This window comes from Etheostoma spectabile, chromosome 13 (assembly GCF_008692095.1).
Source record: "Etheostoma spectabile isolate EspeVRDwgs_2016 chromosome 13, UIUC_Espe_1.0, whole genome shotgun sequence".
Lineage (NCBI taxonomy): Eukaryota > Metazoa > Chordata > Actinopteri > Perciformes > Percidae > Etheostoma > Etheostoma spectabile.
The window spans coordinates 20204154-20222886 of NC_045745.1; the positions used below are offsets into that span (position 1 = coordinate 20204154).

General features: G+C 42.1%; 3 protein-coding genes and 1 non-coding gene across 13 annotated transcripts in view; 1 reads left to right on the forward strand and 3 right to left on the reverse strand.

Moving 5' to 3' along the window:
- Nucleotides 1-4: 4 nt before the first annotated feature.
- Nucleotides 5-86, forward strand: trnas-gcu (transfer RNA serine (anticodon GCU)). Its single transcript has one exon. It is a non-coding gene; the product is annotated as a tRNA-Ser (tRNA).
- A 402-nt stretch (nt 87-488) lies between these two features.
- LOC116700689 (endosialin) lies at nt 489-4928 on the reverse strand. Its single transcript, XM_032534081.1, has 2 exons — nt 3515-4928; nt 489-2444 (listed from the first exon to the last, which is right to left on the reverse strand). Exons 1-2 carry the CDS (start codon nt 3927-3929, stop codon nt 715-717), a joined length of 2145 nt encoding a protein of 714 aa, XP_032389972.1. The 5' UTR covers nt 3930-4928; the 3' UTR covers nt 489-714.
- A 4302-nt stretch (nt 4929-9230) lies between these two features.
- On the reverse strand, nt 9231-13611 carry LOC116700690 (CAAX prenyl protease 2). 2 transcript variants are annotated; one of them, XM_032534082.1, is made up of 8 exons: nt 13357-13611; nt 13159-13261; nt 12162-12245; nt 11540-11618; nt 11271-11438; nt 11100-11171; nt 10917-10979; nt 9231-10839 (listed from the first exon to the last, which is right to left on the reverse strand). In XM_032534082.1, exons 1-8 carry the CDS (start codon nt 13464-13466, stop codon nt 10619-10621), a joined length of 900 nt encoding a protein of 299 aa, XP_032389973.1. In that variant the 5' UTR covers nt 13467-13611; the 3' UTR covers nt 9231-10618. The 2 variants fall into 2 exon arrangements, with proteins under 2 accessions (XP_032389973.1, XP_032389974.1); XM_032534083.1 differs by having other exon boundaries at nt 9231-10796; nt 13357-13609.
- Nucleotides 13612-14896: 1285 nt separating this feature from the next.
- Nucleotides 14897-18733, reverse strand: part of LOC116700691 (EH domain-binding protein 1-like protein 1) — a 35405-nt gene continuing 31568 nt past the window's right edge. For 2 of the 9 annotated variants that reach the window (XM_032534088.1, XM_032534086.1), the window contains 10 exons: nt 18575-18623; nt 18106-18430; nt 17255-17325; nt 17079-17115; nt 16895-16947; nt 16330-16450; nt 16085-16184; nt 15923-15996; nt 15577-15691; nt 14899-15340 (listed from right to left, as the gene is read on the reverse strand). In XM_032534088.1, the coding sequence (XP_032389979.1) occupies nt 15253-15340; nt 15577-15691; nt 15923-15996; nt 16085-16184; nt 16330-16450; nt 16895-16947; nt 17079-17115; nt 17255-17325; nt 18106-18430; nt 18575-18623 (1033 nt within the window). In that variant the 3' untranslated portion in view covers nt 14899-15252. Of the gene's footprint in view, nt 15341-15576; nt 15692-15922; nt 15997-16084; nt 16185-16329; nt 16451-16894; nt 16948-17078; nt 17116-17254; nt 17326-18105; nt 18431-18574; nt 18624-18733 lie in introns of all 9 variants that reach the window. The other 7 variants (XM_032534084.1, XM_032534085.1, XM_032534087.1 and 4 more) reach the window with 7 other exon arrangements.

Sequence of the window (18733 nt, forward strand, 5' to 3'; positions counted from 1 at the left end):
ATAGGACGAGGTGGCCGAGTGGTTAAGGCGATGGACTGCTAATCCATTGTGCTCTGCACGCGTGGGTTCGAATCCCATCCTCGTCGGACTCCTTTTCCATAATCGCACACATTTCAACATTTACCGCTACACGTTGTTCATAAGGGTAAATGGACACACACAACCGGAACTCGTGACAAGGTGACTGTTAAAAATGGTGTTCCAGCAGCATGGATGTATAATAACGGCCAGCAGATGGCATATGTCAGAAGGCAGCTTGCACCTATGCTCTTCCCTAACACCCCTCCCCCATTCACGCTTGTTGAAAGTAAAAATTTGGCTTAGGAAAATCAACAAAGCCTTTAATTTGTTTTTACACACATCATGTAGCCATACACCAAATAACCACACATTTCTTTCACACTTTCCTTTGTCCATCACCCAGATTGAACATTGTTTTCTACTATAACCTAGTTTTCTGCTGTTACCTAGGCTTACAAACCACACAGTATTTCATCAGTTTATTGGTTTTATTGAATTCTAAAAACATGATGAGAAAGTGAATTATTTACAAGGGTTGTGCAAAAGAAAATATTAGGGTTTCTTCAATGAATGGGAGAAGCAGTTTGCTGCACTTTATCCAAACGGTAGTTTTAGTAACCAGCTCTGCACCCCAAGAGAAATGACAGACATCTGAGCCTTAACTCATCTGTGTGTGTTTGAGTATTTTAGGGTTCATGCTTGGGTTTTGACGTTCCTCCTGTCAGGAGGCGTTGTAGGGAGTATCCAGCGATAGCAGTTTGAAAAGCTCAGGCTCTTGTCCACAGCACAGCTGGTGCAGTAGACAATCCCCAGAGCCAGCATGACTACAAGGAACACGCACAAAGGCACCAGCAGGGCCACCAGTAGCCAGCTCTTATCATGCTTCCTTTTACCCGCAGCAGATCCATACTCTGCCTCTGCTGTGCCGCTGACATTCTCCGTACCATCCACCTTAGATCCCTCCCCTTCCCTAGTTCCAGTGGCTGACCCGTTTGCAATTTCAGAGTCCACCCCATCAGCTTCTCTATCTTCTGTCTTAGTTTCAGCCTCATTATTAATTTCATTGCCTGTGTTGTCTTTTTGCGTCGGGGATGGGGCTGTCTGATATCGCTTAGGTGATTGGACATCCCATTGGTTCAGGTGATTGTCTGAGAGTACTTCAGGGGCTTCTGTTAGCCAGTCATCATCAAAGTTAGTTTCAGCTTCAAAGTTCGGGTCCGGGGTGAATGAGGTGGACCAGGGAATATCATGGTCTGGGTCCAGGTCATGTATGTGAGCGGAGTCACTGGGGTCAGGGGTCAGAGTGGAATATTCTTCATCGTCAGGCGAAGGTTGGCAGGTAAGCCCGTCAGACTGCAGGTCATAGCCATTGTCACAGTAACAGTTGTACCCTCCTATAGAGTTGCTGCACTGCTGCTGGCAGGGAAACTCACCCGCACATTCATCTATATCTACACAGTCTCCTCCACTGCTCAACTTGTACCCGGTACCACACAGGCATGTGAAGGACCCCACTGTGTTTTCACATGTGCCTTTGCAGCTGCCCTCATCGAGGCACTCATTGATGTCCACACATTCTCCCTCAACATCTTGTTGGTACCCAGAGTGGCATGTGCAGTGGAAAGTACCTGGGATATTGACACAAAGTTGTGGGCATGGTTGCTGTTGACATTCGTCTACATCAGAACATCTTAGGCCATCTGGACCCATTTGGTATCCAGGGGGGCATGTGCAGCGGATGCCTCGCATTGTCTCCAAACAGTCGTACTCACACCCCATCTCCACACAGACGTCTTTGATGTGGGGCTGGTCAATGGGACCGGCAGAGTCAGCGGATAATTCAGGGGGGTCAGTTTTGCTCAGGGGATCGGGCTTGCAGCTGTACCCGTCCTCATCTATTGTAAAGCCTTCAGAACAGTAACAGTAGTAGTCTGTGTCTGTGTTCTGACAATGCTGCTCACAGCCATGGTCTCCGTCACACCAGTCCTGGTTGGGTGGCGCTGCACTGGTCGAGCAGATTGGGGAATCCCTGGACCAGCCCACTGTCTTGTCGTCTCTTTCCATGCACAGGACTGTCTGCTCAACACGGACATCTGGGTCTGAGTCATCTTCAGGGCAGGGAAGAGTAGCTACAGACCCATAGGGCACGTGGGTCAGCAGTGTGCTGACAAGGTGAAATGGGGTGGAGTAAACAGCTGGACCACTACCCTCGTCCTCCAGTGGTGAACACATTCCTTTGTAGTTGTACTGGCAAACGTATCCATCTAACGGCAGCGCACAGGAGCCGTCGAGCCACCGGAAATTGTCACTGCTGTCACGCCCGCTCTCAGAAGTGTGGACAGTCATGGCCACACAGCGAGGGGCCGCACAAGTCCCAGGGGTGTCTTCACGGAGCCAGTTGGTGAACTGGCCATCTTGATCTCCTGTCGGAAAATAAAGACAAGGACCAGGTCATTAAAAGTAGAAATTTCCTCTTTTTAGTTTCTGTCATCTGCAATTACTCTTCTAGTATAAATTGCTTTTTCAGATCATATGACACATTCAAAATGTCAATCCTTAAGATCATGATTAAAGTTGTCATGTGTGGATTTTAGTATCCACAAGTTGGTGCAGTCTATGTGTTGTTATGTCATTGTCATTGTCATTGTCATGTCATTCATTGAATATCTGGGTTGTAGTTTTGCAGATGAGTTGCCCTTTAATTAATGTATTTCTTTCAATGCTGTGAAAGAAAAGCTGCCCAAATAACTCTTTAAAATGTCTGTTTTAATTCAAGACCAAGGCAGACACTTTGAGTGATGAAAAAAACAATCTGTCTTTTAGTGGGTTTGTTTAACGACTAAAACACGTTGAGGGGTAGCAGTGAGGTCAAAAGGGGACTGAACTTCTCCTGTCACGCCAGCTCTGTCTGTCTGTGAAAATAAAGTAGCTAATGTAATAACCAGGCAGTGCGGAGCTCTGGAGTCTGGTTTCTGCACCAAAGTCTGACAGAGAGGTTGGGGCTGGGGACCAGCACAATGCTTTAATACCACAATCTATTCCTGCGCTCTTGATGCAACTGCATGAATGAAAGTATTAATATTGAAATGGGCATAATGGTTGTAAATGCTGAATCAGGTTTAGGGTCTGAAGTTGTATTACAGGCAAACTAAAATGAATATGGTAACAAAATTCCTAATTCTAATCTAGCATTGGTTTATTTGGTTTTGCACATGCTAGGCTACAAACACTGCAAGAACCAATTTAATCAAGTAGGTGATTAACTAAATTACTTTTTAAACAGATTTTGCCTCAATTGCATCAACACAAGTTTTCCCATTAGATCCCAGTGAAAAGAAAACATTACTATTATGCATTTTTCCCTATCTTGGGGCAGTTTTGTCTAAAGTCAGTAAAAAAAAAAAATCAAAAATCAAACAAAATTGATAATATGGCAATGAAGGTCACTATTAGGGACACTGAAGGGTCAAAAGTAAAAGAGGGAAGATTTTGCCTGTGACCCAGACGAATCCTCTGAGTGGTCGGATGGATGAACACTGGCGTGGCGGTCTGTGCAGCCCGATCCAGAGACGAAGCCTAGCCCTTGTCCCGTCGATGGCAGACAGCAGCTCATGGACCACACCCGCTGCCTCTTGGGTATGCATTGTTGCCAGGGTCCCACCTCGCTCCCTGCAGCTCCGCCCAGCCTCCCGAAAGGTTCTCTTCTGGAGGAAGACGGCGTAGCATCCCTCTTGGTGGCAGAGAGCATCTTTCTCTGCTAGCTGAGCGCTGCCCGCTGGTGCCTCTGCCTCCGTCTCCCTCGGCCTCTGGCCTTGGCTTCCAGGAGCCAGACAGACCGTCAGCAGCCACAAGACACACAGGAGACTCATGCTGCTGCAGCTGCTACTGCTCCTGGTGTTCTTTTGCATCCACCACCAAGACTAGAGGTTTAAACTAGGCCAACATTCAAATGAGCGCTCCAATAAATAACCTGACCAAGGGAAATAATTATTTTATTTATCCTATTAAAAAAAACCTCACTCAAGACTTGTTTTTCCTATCTTGTTAATGTATTTGAACAAATAATCTGGTCTAATTGACCTGATTGAAGTAATCTGAGGCAGACACATCCAAAACTGATATTGGATTACATTAATTTACCTTGGATTGCCCAAGCCTTTAGACCTCTACAGTGCAGAATGGCCCAAATGCCCTTCATCAGCAAACTATCAGCACTACTACCACAGTGAAGCAGATTTGACCAGATCCTATATGAATCTAATAGAAACCAGTGCAGTCCAGTGGAATCCCCTGGAAAGTCCAGTTGAGTCCAAAATAAAGTCCAGTGAAGTGCCAGTAGAGTCCAGGGTTTAAAATAGTTCAATGGAGCAATCTGCCTTTCAACTGAGTTCAAAAGGGTTAAATAGAGTCCATCTATGAATATGATGAATTTCAGTGACAGAAACCCTCTGCTGTATCTGATCCTGCAGGGGCTTTCTTGACTCTGCAAAGTTGGCTTTCTGACTGAACCTCAGAAAGAGGAAAGATGGGGGAGGGTGGAAAGGGGGGGAGGCTACGTAGAGGAAAAAGAATTGTGTGTGTTTTTGGAAGAGGGGGCTGGTAAAATGTTTCAGTGTATAAAGGAAGGCTGGAGTGGTTGATGGGTTGGTGTGTGTGTGTGTGTGTGTGTGTGTGTGCGTGCAGGGGGGACGGGACCTTCAGAGAGTTATGAAAACCATACGGCACCATTCTGTCCCCCCATCTTGCCTATGGCTTCAGACACACACGTGCATTCTCATACAAACCCACTCTGCCTTCAAGTAATGCATGCTGCACAGCATTCACAGGAGTGGAAAGTGTTTGTCAGCTCTGTAAAATGCAGAGATCATGTCCCCCTTCTTCTTCTTCTTCTTCTTCTTCTTCTTCTTCTTCTTCTTTCCCTCTCCTTTTCCTTATCCTAATCCTTCTTTCTGCCTGATGTCTGCCTCTCATATTTTTTGTTTCAATGTTAATTTAGCTTTATCTCATTCTTTCTTAATCTCCCCCACTCTTCCGTTTATTTTCTCTTTTTTTCAGCCACCACCCCTTCTTGTCATTTTCTACCAAGTCCATACCAGCTGGAAGTTTTTACAGTCAAATGGAAACATTTGAGAATGGAACAGGAATATCTGTTGGGCTATATGTATGAGTGAGTGAATTCATTTGTTTGCCGTTATACAATAACATTTCATGGGCACAGATGTTAAAGCGTATAAGTGTCCTTCAGTTTGTGTGTGTGTGTGTGTGTGTGTGTGTGTGTGTGTGTGTGTGTGTGTGTGTGTGTGTGTGTGTGTGTGTGTGCGTGTGTGTGTGTGTGTGCGTGTGTGCGTGTGTGTGTGGCTATCACTGAGGGACATATGGAGGAGAGGAAACAGGAAATGCCAGATGTGCATCCGACTGACCTCTCAGTAGCTGGGGAGCAGGAGTGTAGGCTGGTGGCACCTCCGCTGCCATCACATGATCCATTGCCATGAATAGCACGCCTGGTGTTAAGTCAAAGGCTGAGTTTGGCTTTTCCAAGACAAAGGTCTTTTTCGTTTTCGACTTCGTAGCTATGCTGGAAGCAAAGTTAAAGAATATTAAATGAAGGCAATTGCTGTGAGCCTGAGGATTCAAGCCCTGATCTTGACGTTTCAAATTTAAAGTTGCCAAAAAACAAACAACTAGACGTGAGACTGTAAATTAAGGTCTACCACACACAAACAAGCTCAATTGTTAAACAATCCCAGCAACACAAGTGGAAAAGTGCTTGTGCAAATAATAGTCCTTCACATAAATGCTCATCACGTTTTCTCTGTGGAAAGTGTGACCAGCCAAAACCCAATTTAGTACAGCTTGATGTCATTATCATATGCCGCTGTAGCGTTTTAACACAAGATGATGAGATGGAAAAGTCATGTGAAGTTGAATCGGTTATTAGGCTAGACGCAATTGATGTGTGTCCGGCCCCGTGTTATCTCTGTGTATACCAGATGCGTCGGCTGGCGGTGGTGTGTTGGTTTTGGCACACATAATATACACATTCAAACTATTCAGTAGTCTCTTCAAGTTATGTAACAATCATCGGAACTAAAGAGAGAACAAACATAAAACCTCAGGATCCTGGAGAACCTAAAGAGCCTTTTGGTCTTTCCCCACCTCTTTTTCCTCCTCCCCATCCCTTGTAGTCTGTCTGTTATCCTCAGATTTTCTTTTTCCTGAACTCCCCCATCATCCTTTCTCATCTGTCTCTTCTCTCCTTTTCCTTATTATTCTTTCACCCCCCTCGTCCCTCCTCTCCTTTCTTGAATCCTGTTGCTCTCCTCCTTTTTCGTATCTTCTCCCTGCTCGCTATGTGTTCTATTAGTCTCATTATTTGGGCTCCAAAGTCAGCAATCTCTACCCCGAGAACCCCAGCTTTTAACCCTAACCTCCCACACTTGGTCTGTTTATTCTATCATTCAGCTTGGTTGATCCCTCCTCCTGCTTAAACTGCCACGCCCCCAGGGACACATTCCAGAAACGTAATTGATAGAGCAGACTAAACTTCTTCTTTCCATACGCTCAATTCCCCTCTTTCACATGAATCTACTTGCAGTACCTCCAAGCTACTCTATCTCCCAACCCAAAGACCTTTAATGGAACATACAGATCTCTTATAGTCCCCGCCTCCTGCGTCACAGCCTATTACTTCCTTGACACCTAGCCACTTGCCACATATTATTACTGGCACTGATATATTCTCAGCTTCTAGCAGCTGAACTATACCTTCCAGCTCCAAAGCCTCTCCATTTCCCTTCAACCACGAATTCTATATAAATCTAATATTTTTAGCAGCGAATAGCTGTTTTTGATTTGATGTTCTTTGGTAGCCGCTAAAGCTTTGGTATCTGGATTGGTAACATGTGACATGTATTTAAGACTAAAGGCTGGGTTATGTTTGAAAAGAACTACAGTAGTGTGTACAACGTGTCGTCCAACCACGGCCACACTCAATGGGGGGGTGAAAAGCTGTCTGTCAATGAGAATGGGAAGATGCAATAAACATTTAAATCAATAACCATTTAAACATGTAGCATTGCACTTTACATAGAGAAACAAAATGTTCCAAAAACTTTGCTATATATATATATATATATTGTATGTCAAAATATTAACATTGCATATATGGGAAATATATTTAGGTTCTCTTATTCTGTTTCTACATGAGAGTTTGTAGATGTAAACAGCCTAACTTTTGACTAAATAAAAAGGACTGCCGCTGGTCCCAAAGTCACCAAGCCTTCACACTGATGTCAAGAGAAACTGGATTTCCTTGCTCCTACTGTCTTGGGTCAGTGGAGTGTTGAACTCGCACCATCCAGGCCTATTGAACCGTTTGTGCCATATCAAATACAGCAGGACATGTCGGTTGTTCATTTTTCCCAACCGCTGGTGTCTTATGTCACAGACGAACACACACACACACACACACACACACACACACACACACACACACACACACACACTGAAACGATTAGCTGCGGCCTTGTGGTTAAATAACAGATTGTAGGCATTCCTGGTGATTTCTGTGGAGTGGAGGAAAAAGACGATACTTTTATCCACTTCTTCTACAAGGTCCATATGTTTCATCTTTCATAGCAGACATGAATACCCTCCATCCACACCCAGACTGTCAACAAATCTTAACCACAAATATCTGAGCAGACTGGGGATGCTGTTGCAAAGGAATAATTCCCTGCCACTTGAAGTCTATAGTTAAAGCTGGTTGGTAACCCTGCATTGCAGCTATTGTCGCCATGCCATTTGACCTGTATTAACCTTTATTTAACCTAGGAATTATTTACTGAGCATGCTTTTCAGCCATGTCCTCATTCCTTCATGCTCAGTTTCACCCATGTTCACACCTTGGAGCTGCCCCATACAAACACAGCCTCCTCCTATTATCCATTGAGAAGCTTCAGTGGAAAATTTAAGATTTTTGGATTGTCAGTTGGCAACCAACTGGGGATGGGAAGGGTTTGGAAAATCTAATTTGTTTCTTCATTTACCTACTTAGAAGAAGACGTAAGTCATTCTCTTTTACAAGGATTCTTGCATTGCAATATTAAAACTGGCCAAAAAACTTTAGAATGGTAAAAATCATTGAACAGCTGCCACTGAATTACCAGATAGAAGTTATATGGCAAGTTTTTTGCTTTGGAGAAACAGCAAAGGCTTGGGTGACACAAATGCATGATTGTCTGGACTGCAATTGGAGTTTGCTACACATAAAGAATCTCACATGTATAAACAAGCGTAGCACAAACAGAAAAATCCCCAGAAAAGTGTTGAGGTTTTAAAACTGCTAAGAGGCACAAAAAGAAATGGAGAGAGCACTGGGAGAGCATAAGTCCTCACAGATTATTCCTTTACCAGATGATAGGCTAATCTTTTCCATAGACACGACCATGTACACACACACACACACACACACACACACACACGTCTTTGTAGTGTCTTTCATGATGCAGTCATATTTCTCCAGAGACGGAGCCATTTGTGTGTGTAATGGTAAAAGCATTACAGTGGGGAGAAAGGATCACGACTCCACAAGAAATGGACAACATGACACAAAGGCTCAGAGCAACAGAAACAGACAGACGTCGGATGTAGAGGACCTTTGAGATAACCCACCACACGTCGGACTTCTCTCTGCACCATTTCCTGCTATTCTCTCAGGTCATTTTGTCCCCCCCAACCACATCCCTAGTGCTACCTGACCGCAAACCACAAAAAACAGCTCTTCTGAAAGAAAATGCAGAGAAATGGTAAACTGACTGACTCAGCAATAGCAGAATAAGGTAAATCATTCCCTAACCACAATCCTAAAATCTTCTGCAGACCAGTTATGCGCAGGAAAGTCGAATAACAGCCTTTTTCTTCTTTGCTCTCTATTTCTTCTGCTGTCTTCATTTCACATTCCCAACAGTGAAGCAGCAGCCAGTCAGCTTGCAGACTCAGAAGGTGGCTGCCAAAATCGGAGGTTGTTACATTTAATCTCAGCATAATTCTCCTGGAAAAAACACAGGGGGAGACAAATAGGTAGCTTCTTGCAAAAACTTCCCCAAAACTGTCAACGGCCAGCAGCTGAGGACTAAGTTGTAGTTCTACTGGAAAGATCCCAAGTATGACTGAGTTGAAATGTTTAAAAGTGGAGCTAAAAGGCAGAATGATGAGAAGTCAGCAGTTATTTTTTTGAATAAATAAGATCTTAAATCTTTCCAACATTTCACAGCAATGAGCAGAAGATTAAGCCCAGTTTGTGACCAGAGATATAGGTAATGGGGAATGGTGCTGTTACACACTCACTGCTCAAACACACCTCTAACTGCAGCCAGTTAACATAAACAAAGGGAAACAGCTAGCCTGGCTCTGTCATTAGGTAACCTAAAGGTGTCTCCCAGAACCTCAACAGGTTGTGGCTGTTAACGAGTTATATTACGTTATATACCAGTAATTTCCTGGAGTCTCCGCTGGTTGGTCCATAAAAAACAACACATTTTCATTTTGATTTTTGTATGGAATCAACAAATGAGATTCAACATACTGAGCTTCACAGGTGCTTCTTTTTTTAAACTTTTGAACAGAACCAGCTGCTGGCTCCAGCTACATACTGTACTGAGAGTGGTATCAATCTGTTTATCTAATCTTATCATTTCCTAATCTGTCATTCCTACTATACAAAATACAGCTAAAACTAAAATGTATCTGGGTGCTAGTGAAATAAATTGAATATAAGTATAACCTATAGCTCTGAGAGCTACAGAGGTATGTGAATGTACATTGTCTGGTTTGGGTTGTAAACAAAGGTGTTGTATTTATAAGTAGCACATCAGTCTGTCTCATAAACCTTAATTGCTTGACTCAACCTTTCACTACTCTGTCCTAACACTGTCTTCTCTTCCCCCCCAACTCTTGCTACTCCATTCTTAATTTCCTTGGGGACACACTAACATTTCCCCCATACTCCCCCTCCATCTTTCCTTGCTGTTTTCCTTTATTTTTCTCTTCTCTTAACTTAACGTCTGTTGGCATTGCTTGTGTTGCTTCTGGCTGTAACAGTTTTTTCTCACAAGCCTGTCTTGTATAGCCTTATTTGTCCTTACAATGTGACTTTACAGTCTCTCTCCACTGTGGTTCCTTCTGAGTGTTTTTTGGCCTCTGTGCCTGTGTTTCTGTCTGTCTGCCTTTCTCTGTCTGCATATGTGTCTTTCTCTACTGCTGTCTCCTCCAAAGCCTTACCCTTTTCACTAATTCATTCACTCGCACAGCTCATCTGTTTTTCTCTGCCACACACACTTTCTCTCTCTAAACCAGGGAAAGTTGTACTGGTGTTGTGTTTCCATGCAGTAGGAAATATTTCACCATGCAGAAAATGTCTGACATGCTAGAATCATTCTCTTCTCATGAACACATCTGCCCACACATACCTACTAACGCACACACTCTATATAAAATTACTTTTTTTTTTATTTGAAAACCTGACACAAAATGAAATCCATTGTAAAAAAACAATGGCATTTTTTTTTTAAAGAGCAGACATTTAATTTGATTTAATTTAGCATACAGATGCTGCAGGTACAGCCAGGCTGCAGATGGGAATGGAATCATAGAGGAAGGGGTCTGTCAGCGGGAAGAGTAGCACCAGAAACAGCAGCACCCCCATCAGATATGAAAAGAGTAGAGCTGATCGTTGAGGGTGCTGCAGGGCAGAGCTGATGTCAGGCAAGCCCTGACTGTTACAGAATGAATGGCACAAAACTGGACCTGCAACATGGCCTAAAGAAAGAGTTTACAGATTTAATGAGGTGTGTAGGTCAGTGTGTTAGCAAGGCAATGTGCTGTCCATCTCTTACCAGTTCTCATGAATATAAAGGCTGTGAAGGCACCGAACACAGTTGTGTACAAGAATTGTATCACTGCAACAGAACAGAATGTTTGGAACATGTCAAACTATAATAATACTACAGATTGTGAATTTATTTACTTGCATTATTACAATTACTTTCATTTGAGGAGAACTTGGTAAGCCAACTGACCTGACACTAAGAAGATGACACTCAAACTGTCCTTGTGGAGGCGGCGTTGCTCTATTATATGGTGGAAATGGGCTAGAATGAAACCGTAAAGTAGCAGCAGGAGAAAGCTTTGATGTAATAAAAAAAATGTAGACATGAGTTGTTTACAGCCTGAAAATCTAGTTGTCATACCAACACCGAAGAACAGCGGAGCGATGAAGATGGCAGCTGTGGGTCCCGTGCAGGACACCAGCATAGGCAGCATGGCCCCTCTGAACACCAGCTCCTCCGTCACTGGTGCCACCACCTGGTTCCTGAGCCACACTGCATCACCTACACACAACCTCCATGACTGAACATCTGGGAAAATAAAACTGACGATGACATCAAATGCATGCAAGCACACACATAAAACTCCTCAAACCCGACATAACATTTAGTAGACACACAGTTAAACTTACCGAGTGCAGACTGAAGTTCCCCAGTGAAGCCTTCAGGGTTGTCTATCGCAGAATGAACCAGGGGTCCAAGGTAAAATACCTGATGGTTAGAATAAAGAAGAATGGGTTATTACATCCTGTGGAAGTATACAAAAAAAAGATTAAAGAAGAGTATTTAGGGACTACAGGGCATATTTCTTTAAACATGTGGTTTAAACATGCGCATGGGGATTGAATGTAGGTTGTAAAGCCGTGCTGAACCGTATAGGGAATGGAAATTGAATCTCTGAAATGTCAAAACTGCTTTAGTGCAGCATAAATAAAAATGTTCAGATCCAAAGGATCCAGAGAGTAACTTAACATTATAGGTTCTCACATTGACATTACGTCTAGCAAGTTAAGAAAAATATGGTAGTAAAAGTAGTTTTAAAGGGCGGATGTTGTTTAATGGAAATACTGAATATTTAGCTTGATTAAGTTCTTTGTTTTTCCTCAGATCCTGAATTGCATTTAAGACTTCTCAATGCAAAAACTATGAAAAGCAAGTGCTCAAGTTGCATATAGTGTAATTCGTTTAAGTAAATACTCTCTATAAAAGGTGGGTAGTGACAGGTTTAATCTGTATCGAGACTCACTGACGCACCATGGTTAGTAGTAGTGGCAGTATGGCTGCAGGAACCAGACCGTCCAAACGAACTCCCATCAACTCCCACACAGATGCATTGACCTGGAGGGGCAGAAAACAGCTTTATAAACATAGTTTGTAGCCTGAAGCGATTTTAAAGTTAAGCCGTTATGACTCCCGGGCTTAACCTCACAAAACCCCTTACGTCCTATGACCCCAGGAGTGAGGACACTGTCCTCACTTGTCCTTAACCTGAACAGTCAGGATTCAATCCCTTCTGTGAAACTTCTTTAGAAAGTCACTGCATTTCCTTCAGCTTGACTAACCTTTGACCTCCCTGTGAAATTTAACTGTTGCTTTACCTGGAGGATGGATGATGGTTGTATAAAGCACATTAGAGAGTGTGTAAATACAGTGTGAGCACGTGTGAGTAGCATGGAGCTATGCTGAACTACATTTAATAATTAATAATAAATGCCTCTAGCTCTGCTGTATGTTTGCTGTGTTGTTTTGTTATGGATTGAGCATTGTTTTGATAAGTGTATAATATATCTAAGTTTCCTGTTTATTAGGTACACCTAGCTAAAATTAATACAGCGTACATTCACAGTCCTGCAATAACTCCTACCTCAATGAAGAATATATTGTTTAGTTTTTCTTAAAAATGTTTTAGATTTTGGAAGATGAGGTTTGTTTTGCTGTTGAACTGTATTACACATGAGGTGTTTATTTATTCTACCCTCATTGTATTGTATGTACAATCCTGATCTATAAGGTATCACTAAAGATATCAAATAAATGAAGTAAAGTTAAACGAATGATACTTCCCTCAAACCATAATGGAGTATAACATGTAATGGAATGAGATACTGAAGACTCTAGATCAGATCAGTAGAGAGTTGACAGAACCCGATTCTCAGTGGTTTGTTTATTGCGGTAAACTTTGGCTGACTGGGGAATTGAAGAGAAAAAAGGCAGATGCAGAGAACGGCCTGTTCTGTTCACGTGTACTCACCCTGACATCAGCCCAGTGCATCCATGCTTTCACCACTGCAGGTGAGAGTGCAGAGACCAACAGGACACTGGCACAGCGACGCTTTATCATTCTGGGATGGTCCCTGCACACACACACACACACACACACACACACAGAGTCATAGACAAGGCCCACTCTAACAGCACTGTAACAAAAGTGTGCTGGTGAGTTGTATACCTGGGTAAGCTGCTTCTCCAGATGTACAAACTGCCAACGTACTGACAGGCGAGCAGAAGGCAGCTCAGTACACAAACCCAACACCTTGTGTGGGTGTGCTCCACCTGCATTATAGGGCCCCGTTCTGGTCCCAGCGTGACAGAACTGAGGGCTTGTTGTCCAATCTTCAGGAGGTTCCACAAGGGAGCTACAGCTGACTGATTGGTCCTGTTGAGTCTGTCATTTCACATTAGCAGATCCCAATGACGTAGAGATCTGAGCTGCAAAGTCAAGCTGATTAGCTCAATAATCTACAGGGAGGAGACATGTGCAGGTAAGCATGCAAACACACACACACACACACACACACACACACACACACACACACACACACACACACACACACTGTAATTACAAATCTTCTCTTCACACATGCAAGCTATAAGGAGTGGACACAAGAACACCTCCTGTAAACTACATCTAATATCAGAGAGTCCTTGCATCATGTTATGATTTACACATTTAAAAGATTACATTTTCCAGTCTGTTTTCTACTGAGTAAGTTTATCCTGCGTGGGTAACCTACCTTCAATTTTGTTTTTCAAAGACATTTATAGCACATTTAAAAAAAAAAAGGTATGTTTAATTTGATGTATTTTAATGCTTTAATTATCATAAATAGCAGGATTTCGTTCTTTATACCTTACACTGCAATCTATTGCAAACTAATTGTTGGTTACAATTATTAACATATGCTTCACAAAACATGTTTCTTGGAGAATCATTGCATCAGATTGCATTATATTCCACAGTTTCATGTTGTGTCCAATACAAAAAAAATCCCAAATACAAAAATGTAAGCAACCAACCAATATTGTGATGTTTTTCAACATATTTATCAATATCATTCATTATGTCATAAATATAGACAGCAACCTCAGTTATACAGTGTGTGATGGGTATACAGTCATGATGTGTGGCAGAGTACCACTTTATCAGTACACCGCAAACAGCATGCGTACAGTAGTCAAACGACAAAAGTGAGGAAACAGCAGGCGTGAACATCACATCCATACATGTTATAGGTGATTTAAGGCATTCAGGGTCTGTGTGCACACAAGGTTTATTAACTCCTTAACACTTTCAACATCTAACATCTAAAAAAGAAAAAACAATCAATATTGCAATTAGTGGAAATGCTTTTAGGGTTTATAACAATGTGATGTTAGGGGTCATCCTTCAGTTGAAAACATGTACCCTGTACTCTTAATATTGTGAGTTTGAGTCCAGCTCATGTTTTTATATCTAACATGGTTTGGCATGTTACAACCAAATATTTTTCAATTTCAGGGTGGACATGTCTGTCATAGAAATGTAAGACAAATATCACCAGAAAAAACAGAAAGGACAAGGCACATTTTGGTTTTAATCCAACAGACTCTGACAAGCTCTTGTCTTCAAGAGGGGAACCTATTCTTTATAATCATAAAAAAGCCAGCATTCAAACACACACACACACACACACACACACACACACACACACACACACACACACACACACACACACACACACACACACACACACACACACACACACACACAAAACACATGTGCAAATGATGAACAACAATCTGGCACATTATTTAAAATAAATAAAAATATGTGAACAGAATCAAAATAATACTTAAGACAGACTGAAACGCTGACATTAACAGATATTCATTTGGAAGAAAACACATTCAAAGAAAACACAGTTTGTCAGCCCATATCTTGTCTTTCCTCATAATGGGTTTGAACAGTACTCCGGGAAAATAAAGTCACTAAAAAAACAAGGAAACATACGGCCCCAAAAGTCCTCAAAGATAAAATAAATAATCATCTTTCAGGACTTCAGAGTCACAGTAGTAAAAGCTGTTGTCACTGTAGGACACATTTGTCTTTGTTGCTATATTTTTGCCTCCTCATCTCCAGACCGCGCTCCAGACGCTCATCCTCCTCCATTGCCCTGCAAACACAAGCACATATTAGGAAAACAAACAATACACATAAAAATCACTGAACTACATTGAACTAACTACATGTTTTGCAGGTCAGCATTACAACTATTAACCTAAATGTTTAATTTAAAATATACAGCATATAGTCCTTAATATTTTTTTCTCCCAGTGCTTTCTCTTTTGTTTTAGGGATTTGATATCTCCCTATGATTTGTCTTTTTCACATGTACACACATACACTTACCCTCTCTCCTTGGCATCGATGTCTCTGATGATCTCGTCCCGCTGGTTGACCAAAGACACCAGCTCTTGGAGGAGCAACTGCTCCCTCTGCTGCTGAGTGGACGACTTCTGCCAGTCTGCAAGGGAAACAGCAGAACTTTATATAACAGGTCATATAACCATGTACAGTTCATGTTTTTCCATTTCTTCTTGTATTAACTTAACGTTTACACTTTCATTCACCTTTACTTAATAATAAAGTGCTGTTGAGCACGAGACTTAACATCCAGCTTTTCTTCTGGTGCTGGTGGTGAACAGGAGAAAAGTACCTGATCTGATAACTTCTTTAATCTCAGCTGCTCACTTACCTTCTATAGCCATCATGACCCGTAGTTCCCTGTTCAGAAGCTCAAACCTCCTCTCCAGATCCTGCTCCTCTTGTCTGTAGACACAGTAAATAATCAGAACAATTAAAAGAAGTGTATGTGTACGTATACATGTGTGTATTGTTTGTGTGTGAGAGGTCTTACAGTAGCTCCAGGTTGTCCTGTCTGCGTATCAGAGCGTTCTTCTTGTTCACCAGAGTGAACCACTCCTGAATCAGTCTCTCCTCTTCATCACGGTCGCTTCCTGTATAAACAGAAACACAAAGGGCAGTTTGTATACAACTGGATATGGATATATGAGAAAACCTACACCATTCACTTTCACGCCCTAAGTACTTGCTGTATATTACTTGCTGATCATATCATATGAGTGTGGGTGTGTGAGTCACCTGTTTCCATGAGGCTTCGCAGTCTTCTCTCCACCACAGCAGCTCTGCTGTCGATGTGCTTCTGCTCTGTCTCCAACGCTGCCAGCTCACTCAGCACATACTGGCTGGTGTCCTGCAGGCACTGACCACAAGCCACATTACACACACACACACACACACACACACACACACACACACACACACACACACACACACACACACACACACACACACACACACACACACACACACACACACAAAATCATACATGAAAATACACAGGACAATGACAGACAGCCACAAAGAGAGGAAAAACGGGGAAAGGAGATCGAAGCAAAGGGAGTTCAGGGAAACAAGAAAACAAGAAGAAGAAGAGGGTCAAAAGATTAGAGAGTGGCCAAAGGGATTTAATAAAATTGAGCAGCATTTGTACAAGGTAAAATCCAATATGATTTGTTCTTTCTTGCAGCCATCTGTCATGTTACTGTAATGATGTTACTTTGATTTGATTTGACAGTGAGACTGAAAGATTAAGAAAAGAGGAAGTAGAGAAGAGAAAACGTTAAGTGAGAAAGCCATTACTGACCATTGTTTCCTCTTCTTGTTTGGGAGGCTGGGTCTTAGCTGCACTCTGCAACTCTGCACACAGGGACACACACATTGGCCAAATCAAAGTGTAAAAGAAAACGAAAAGAAAGAAATGAAGATGGGAAGTTGAATAAATACTTAAATTAGCAGAGTACTGTTTCAGAAAGGCTTCAGATACCCACCTGTATTATTAGTGATTCCTGTCTTTGGGTCTTCATCCTGAACAAGAAAAACATAAAACTATATGAAAGTTCTTAATCCAGGTAAAAATATAATTTGAAGTGCTTTTTAAATTCATGTTTGAGAAAATTACATTACAGTTTAAACATTAAAGTCAACAAATGACAGAAAGTGTTACCTGAGCAAGTCCAGATTTGACTGTTTTGTTAACGGACCTTGGGGCTGGGACTGGGTTTATTGACTCGTCCACTAAAAGCAGATGAGAACAGCTATCAGAAGTTGGATTCTTGAATCTAATGACACGATTAATGAACCTTGCCCAGACCCTGGGTCTCAGTTACAACTCTCAAATATGCCGGAAGTTCATCAGGGTTCTCCCAGGAAACTTCATCAGGACTGTGTGCGTGTGGTGTGGTGTGATTTGATGGATGGTCGCCTGGCAACATATGCAAACAATCCCAAAACTGTAGTCCCAATTTGGTTAAATTGTTTTGCTCAATCCTGATTGGCAGACTAAATGTAACCTATTTTCAACCAGTGACAAGAACACAGACAGAAACTCCTGCTAATGTACAGTCTCATTCCTCATTATGGGATATACACATTTCCATCAAATTCAGCAACATATTTGGTATCTTTGGGAACCTTGGGAAACGTACTAGAATCTTAACTGAGTTGCTGTGAACTTGATTTAATGATTTGTTTATCCCTCCTCCTTCTTGTCTCCTTTGTTCAAACTGTGCTACTTCACATTCCTAAGTTCCCTGGAGACACATTAATGTTTCCCCTTTCCTCTTTTCTTGTCTCTTTTCTCTTATTTTCACATTCCAATGGAATCCAAGCAAAAAATACCTTTGAATATGGACTGGAATCTTAAGTGGGTTTGACTGCACAATTTGTTTTGATGAACCCACTAAAAGATGCACAATTTTGAACAAATCAGCCTTTAAAACAGACGAATCCCGGTAAAAAAATAGAAGTTAAGTATAAGAAAGTTGAAATGTTTAAAGGTGGAATAGAGGCTGATACCTTTAAGCAGTCGTTTGGTCCTGGGTGGTGGGACGACCAACGTGCTGCTCCCTCCGTCCTCTAGGTTCACTCCTTCGTTCAGTCTGGCCATGCAGAAAGCGGCAGCATCGACATTAGTGGGACCGGGACCAGAGAGGGCGAGGCCGTAGCTGGACTGGCTGCTGTTGTGCTCTATCTGCAGCACGCTCAGCTCCTGGTTAGTGAAGTGTGAGCGGATCTGGCTGAGGTAGGTCATGACTATGAGCCTGTCAGGGACGGACAGAAGAACCATGTCGGACGGCTCCAACAGGCGAGAGATGCCCAGCGACTCAAAACCGTCAAACGCCTGATGTTGTAAGAAGAAAAAGACATCATGAACAAAGAGAAACATAGAGAAATATCTGTTAAACAGTAAACTACCAACACTTCTGATGGAACTACAGAGCTGAATATACAATTGATAACATGATAACATGAGGCATGCCATTACCTTCTTGTTGTTAAGCTTGATGTCATGAGAGTCCAACTTGTCAAAATCTCTAATAGGACAAAAGCAGGAAATAATATTGTGACAACGTACCTACAGCAGATTTACAACATTCAAATGAGTGTAATACTGAAAAAAAAAAAAACCTTTTCATTATCACTT

What these genes read in the sequence shown, in the direction of transcription:
- LOC116700690 (XM_032534082.1), bottom strand. Translation starts at nt 13,466, where the DNA reads ATGCAGGTGGAGCACACCCACACAAGGTGTTGGGTTTGTGTACTGAGC. An exon ending in TGCACTGGGCTGATGTCAGG is followed by an intron (nt 12,246 to 13,158) that starts GTGAGTACACGT and finishes CTGCCCCTCCAG; the next exon opens with GTCAATGCATCTGTGTGGGA. An exon ending in TGCCACTACTACTAACCATG is followed by an intron (nt 11,619 to 12,161) that starts GTGCGTCAGTGA and finishes TCTAACCATCAG; the next exon opens with GTATTTTACCTTGGACCCCT.
- LOC116700689 (XM_032534081.1), bottom strand. Translation starts at nt 3,929, where the DNA reads ATGCAAAAGAACACCAGGAGCAGTAGCAGCTGCAGCAGCATGAGTCTC. An exon ending in AGGATTCGTCTGGGTCACAG is followed by an intron (nt 2,445 to 3,514) that starts GCAAAATCTTCC and finishes ATTTTCCGACAG; the next exon opens with GAGATCAAGATGGCCAGTTC.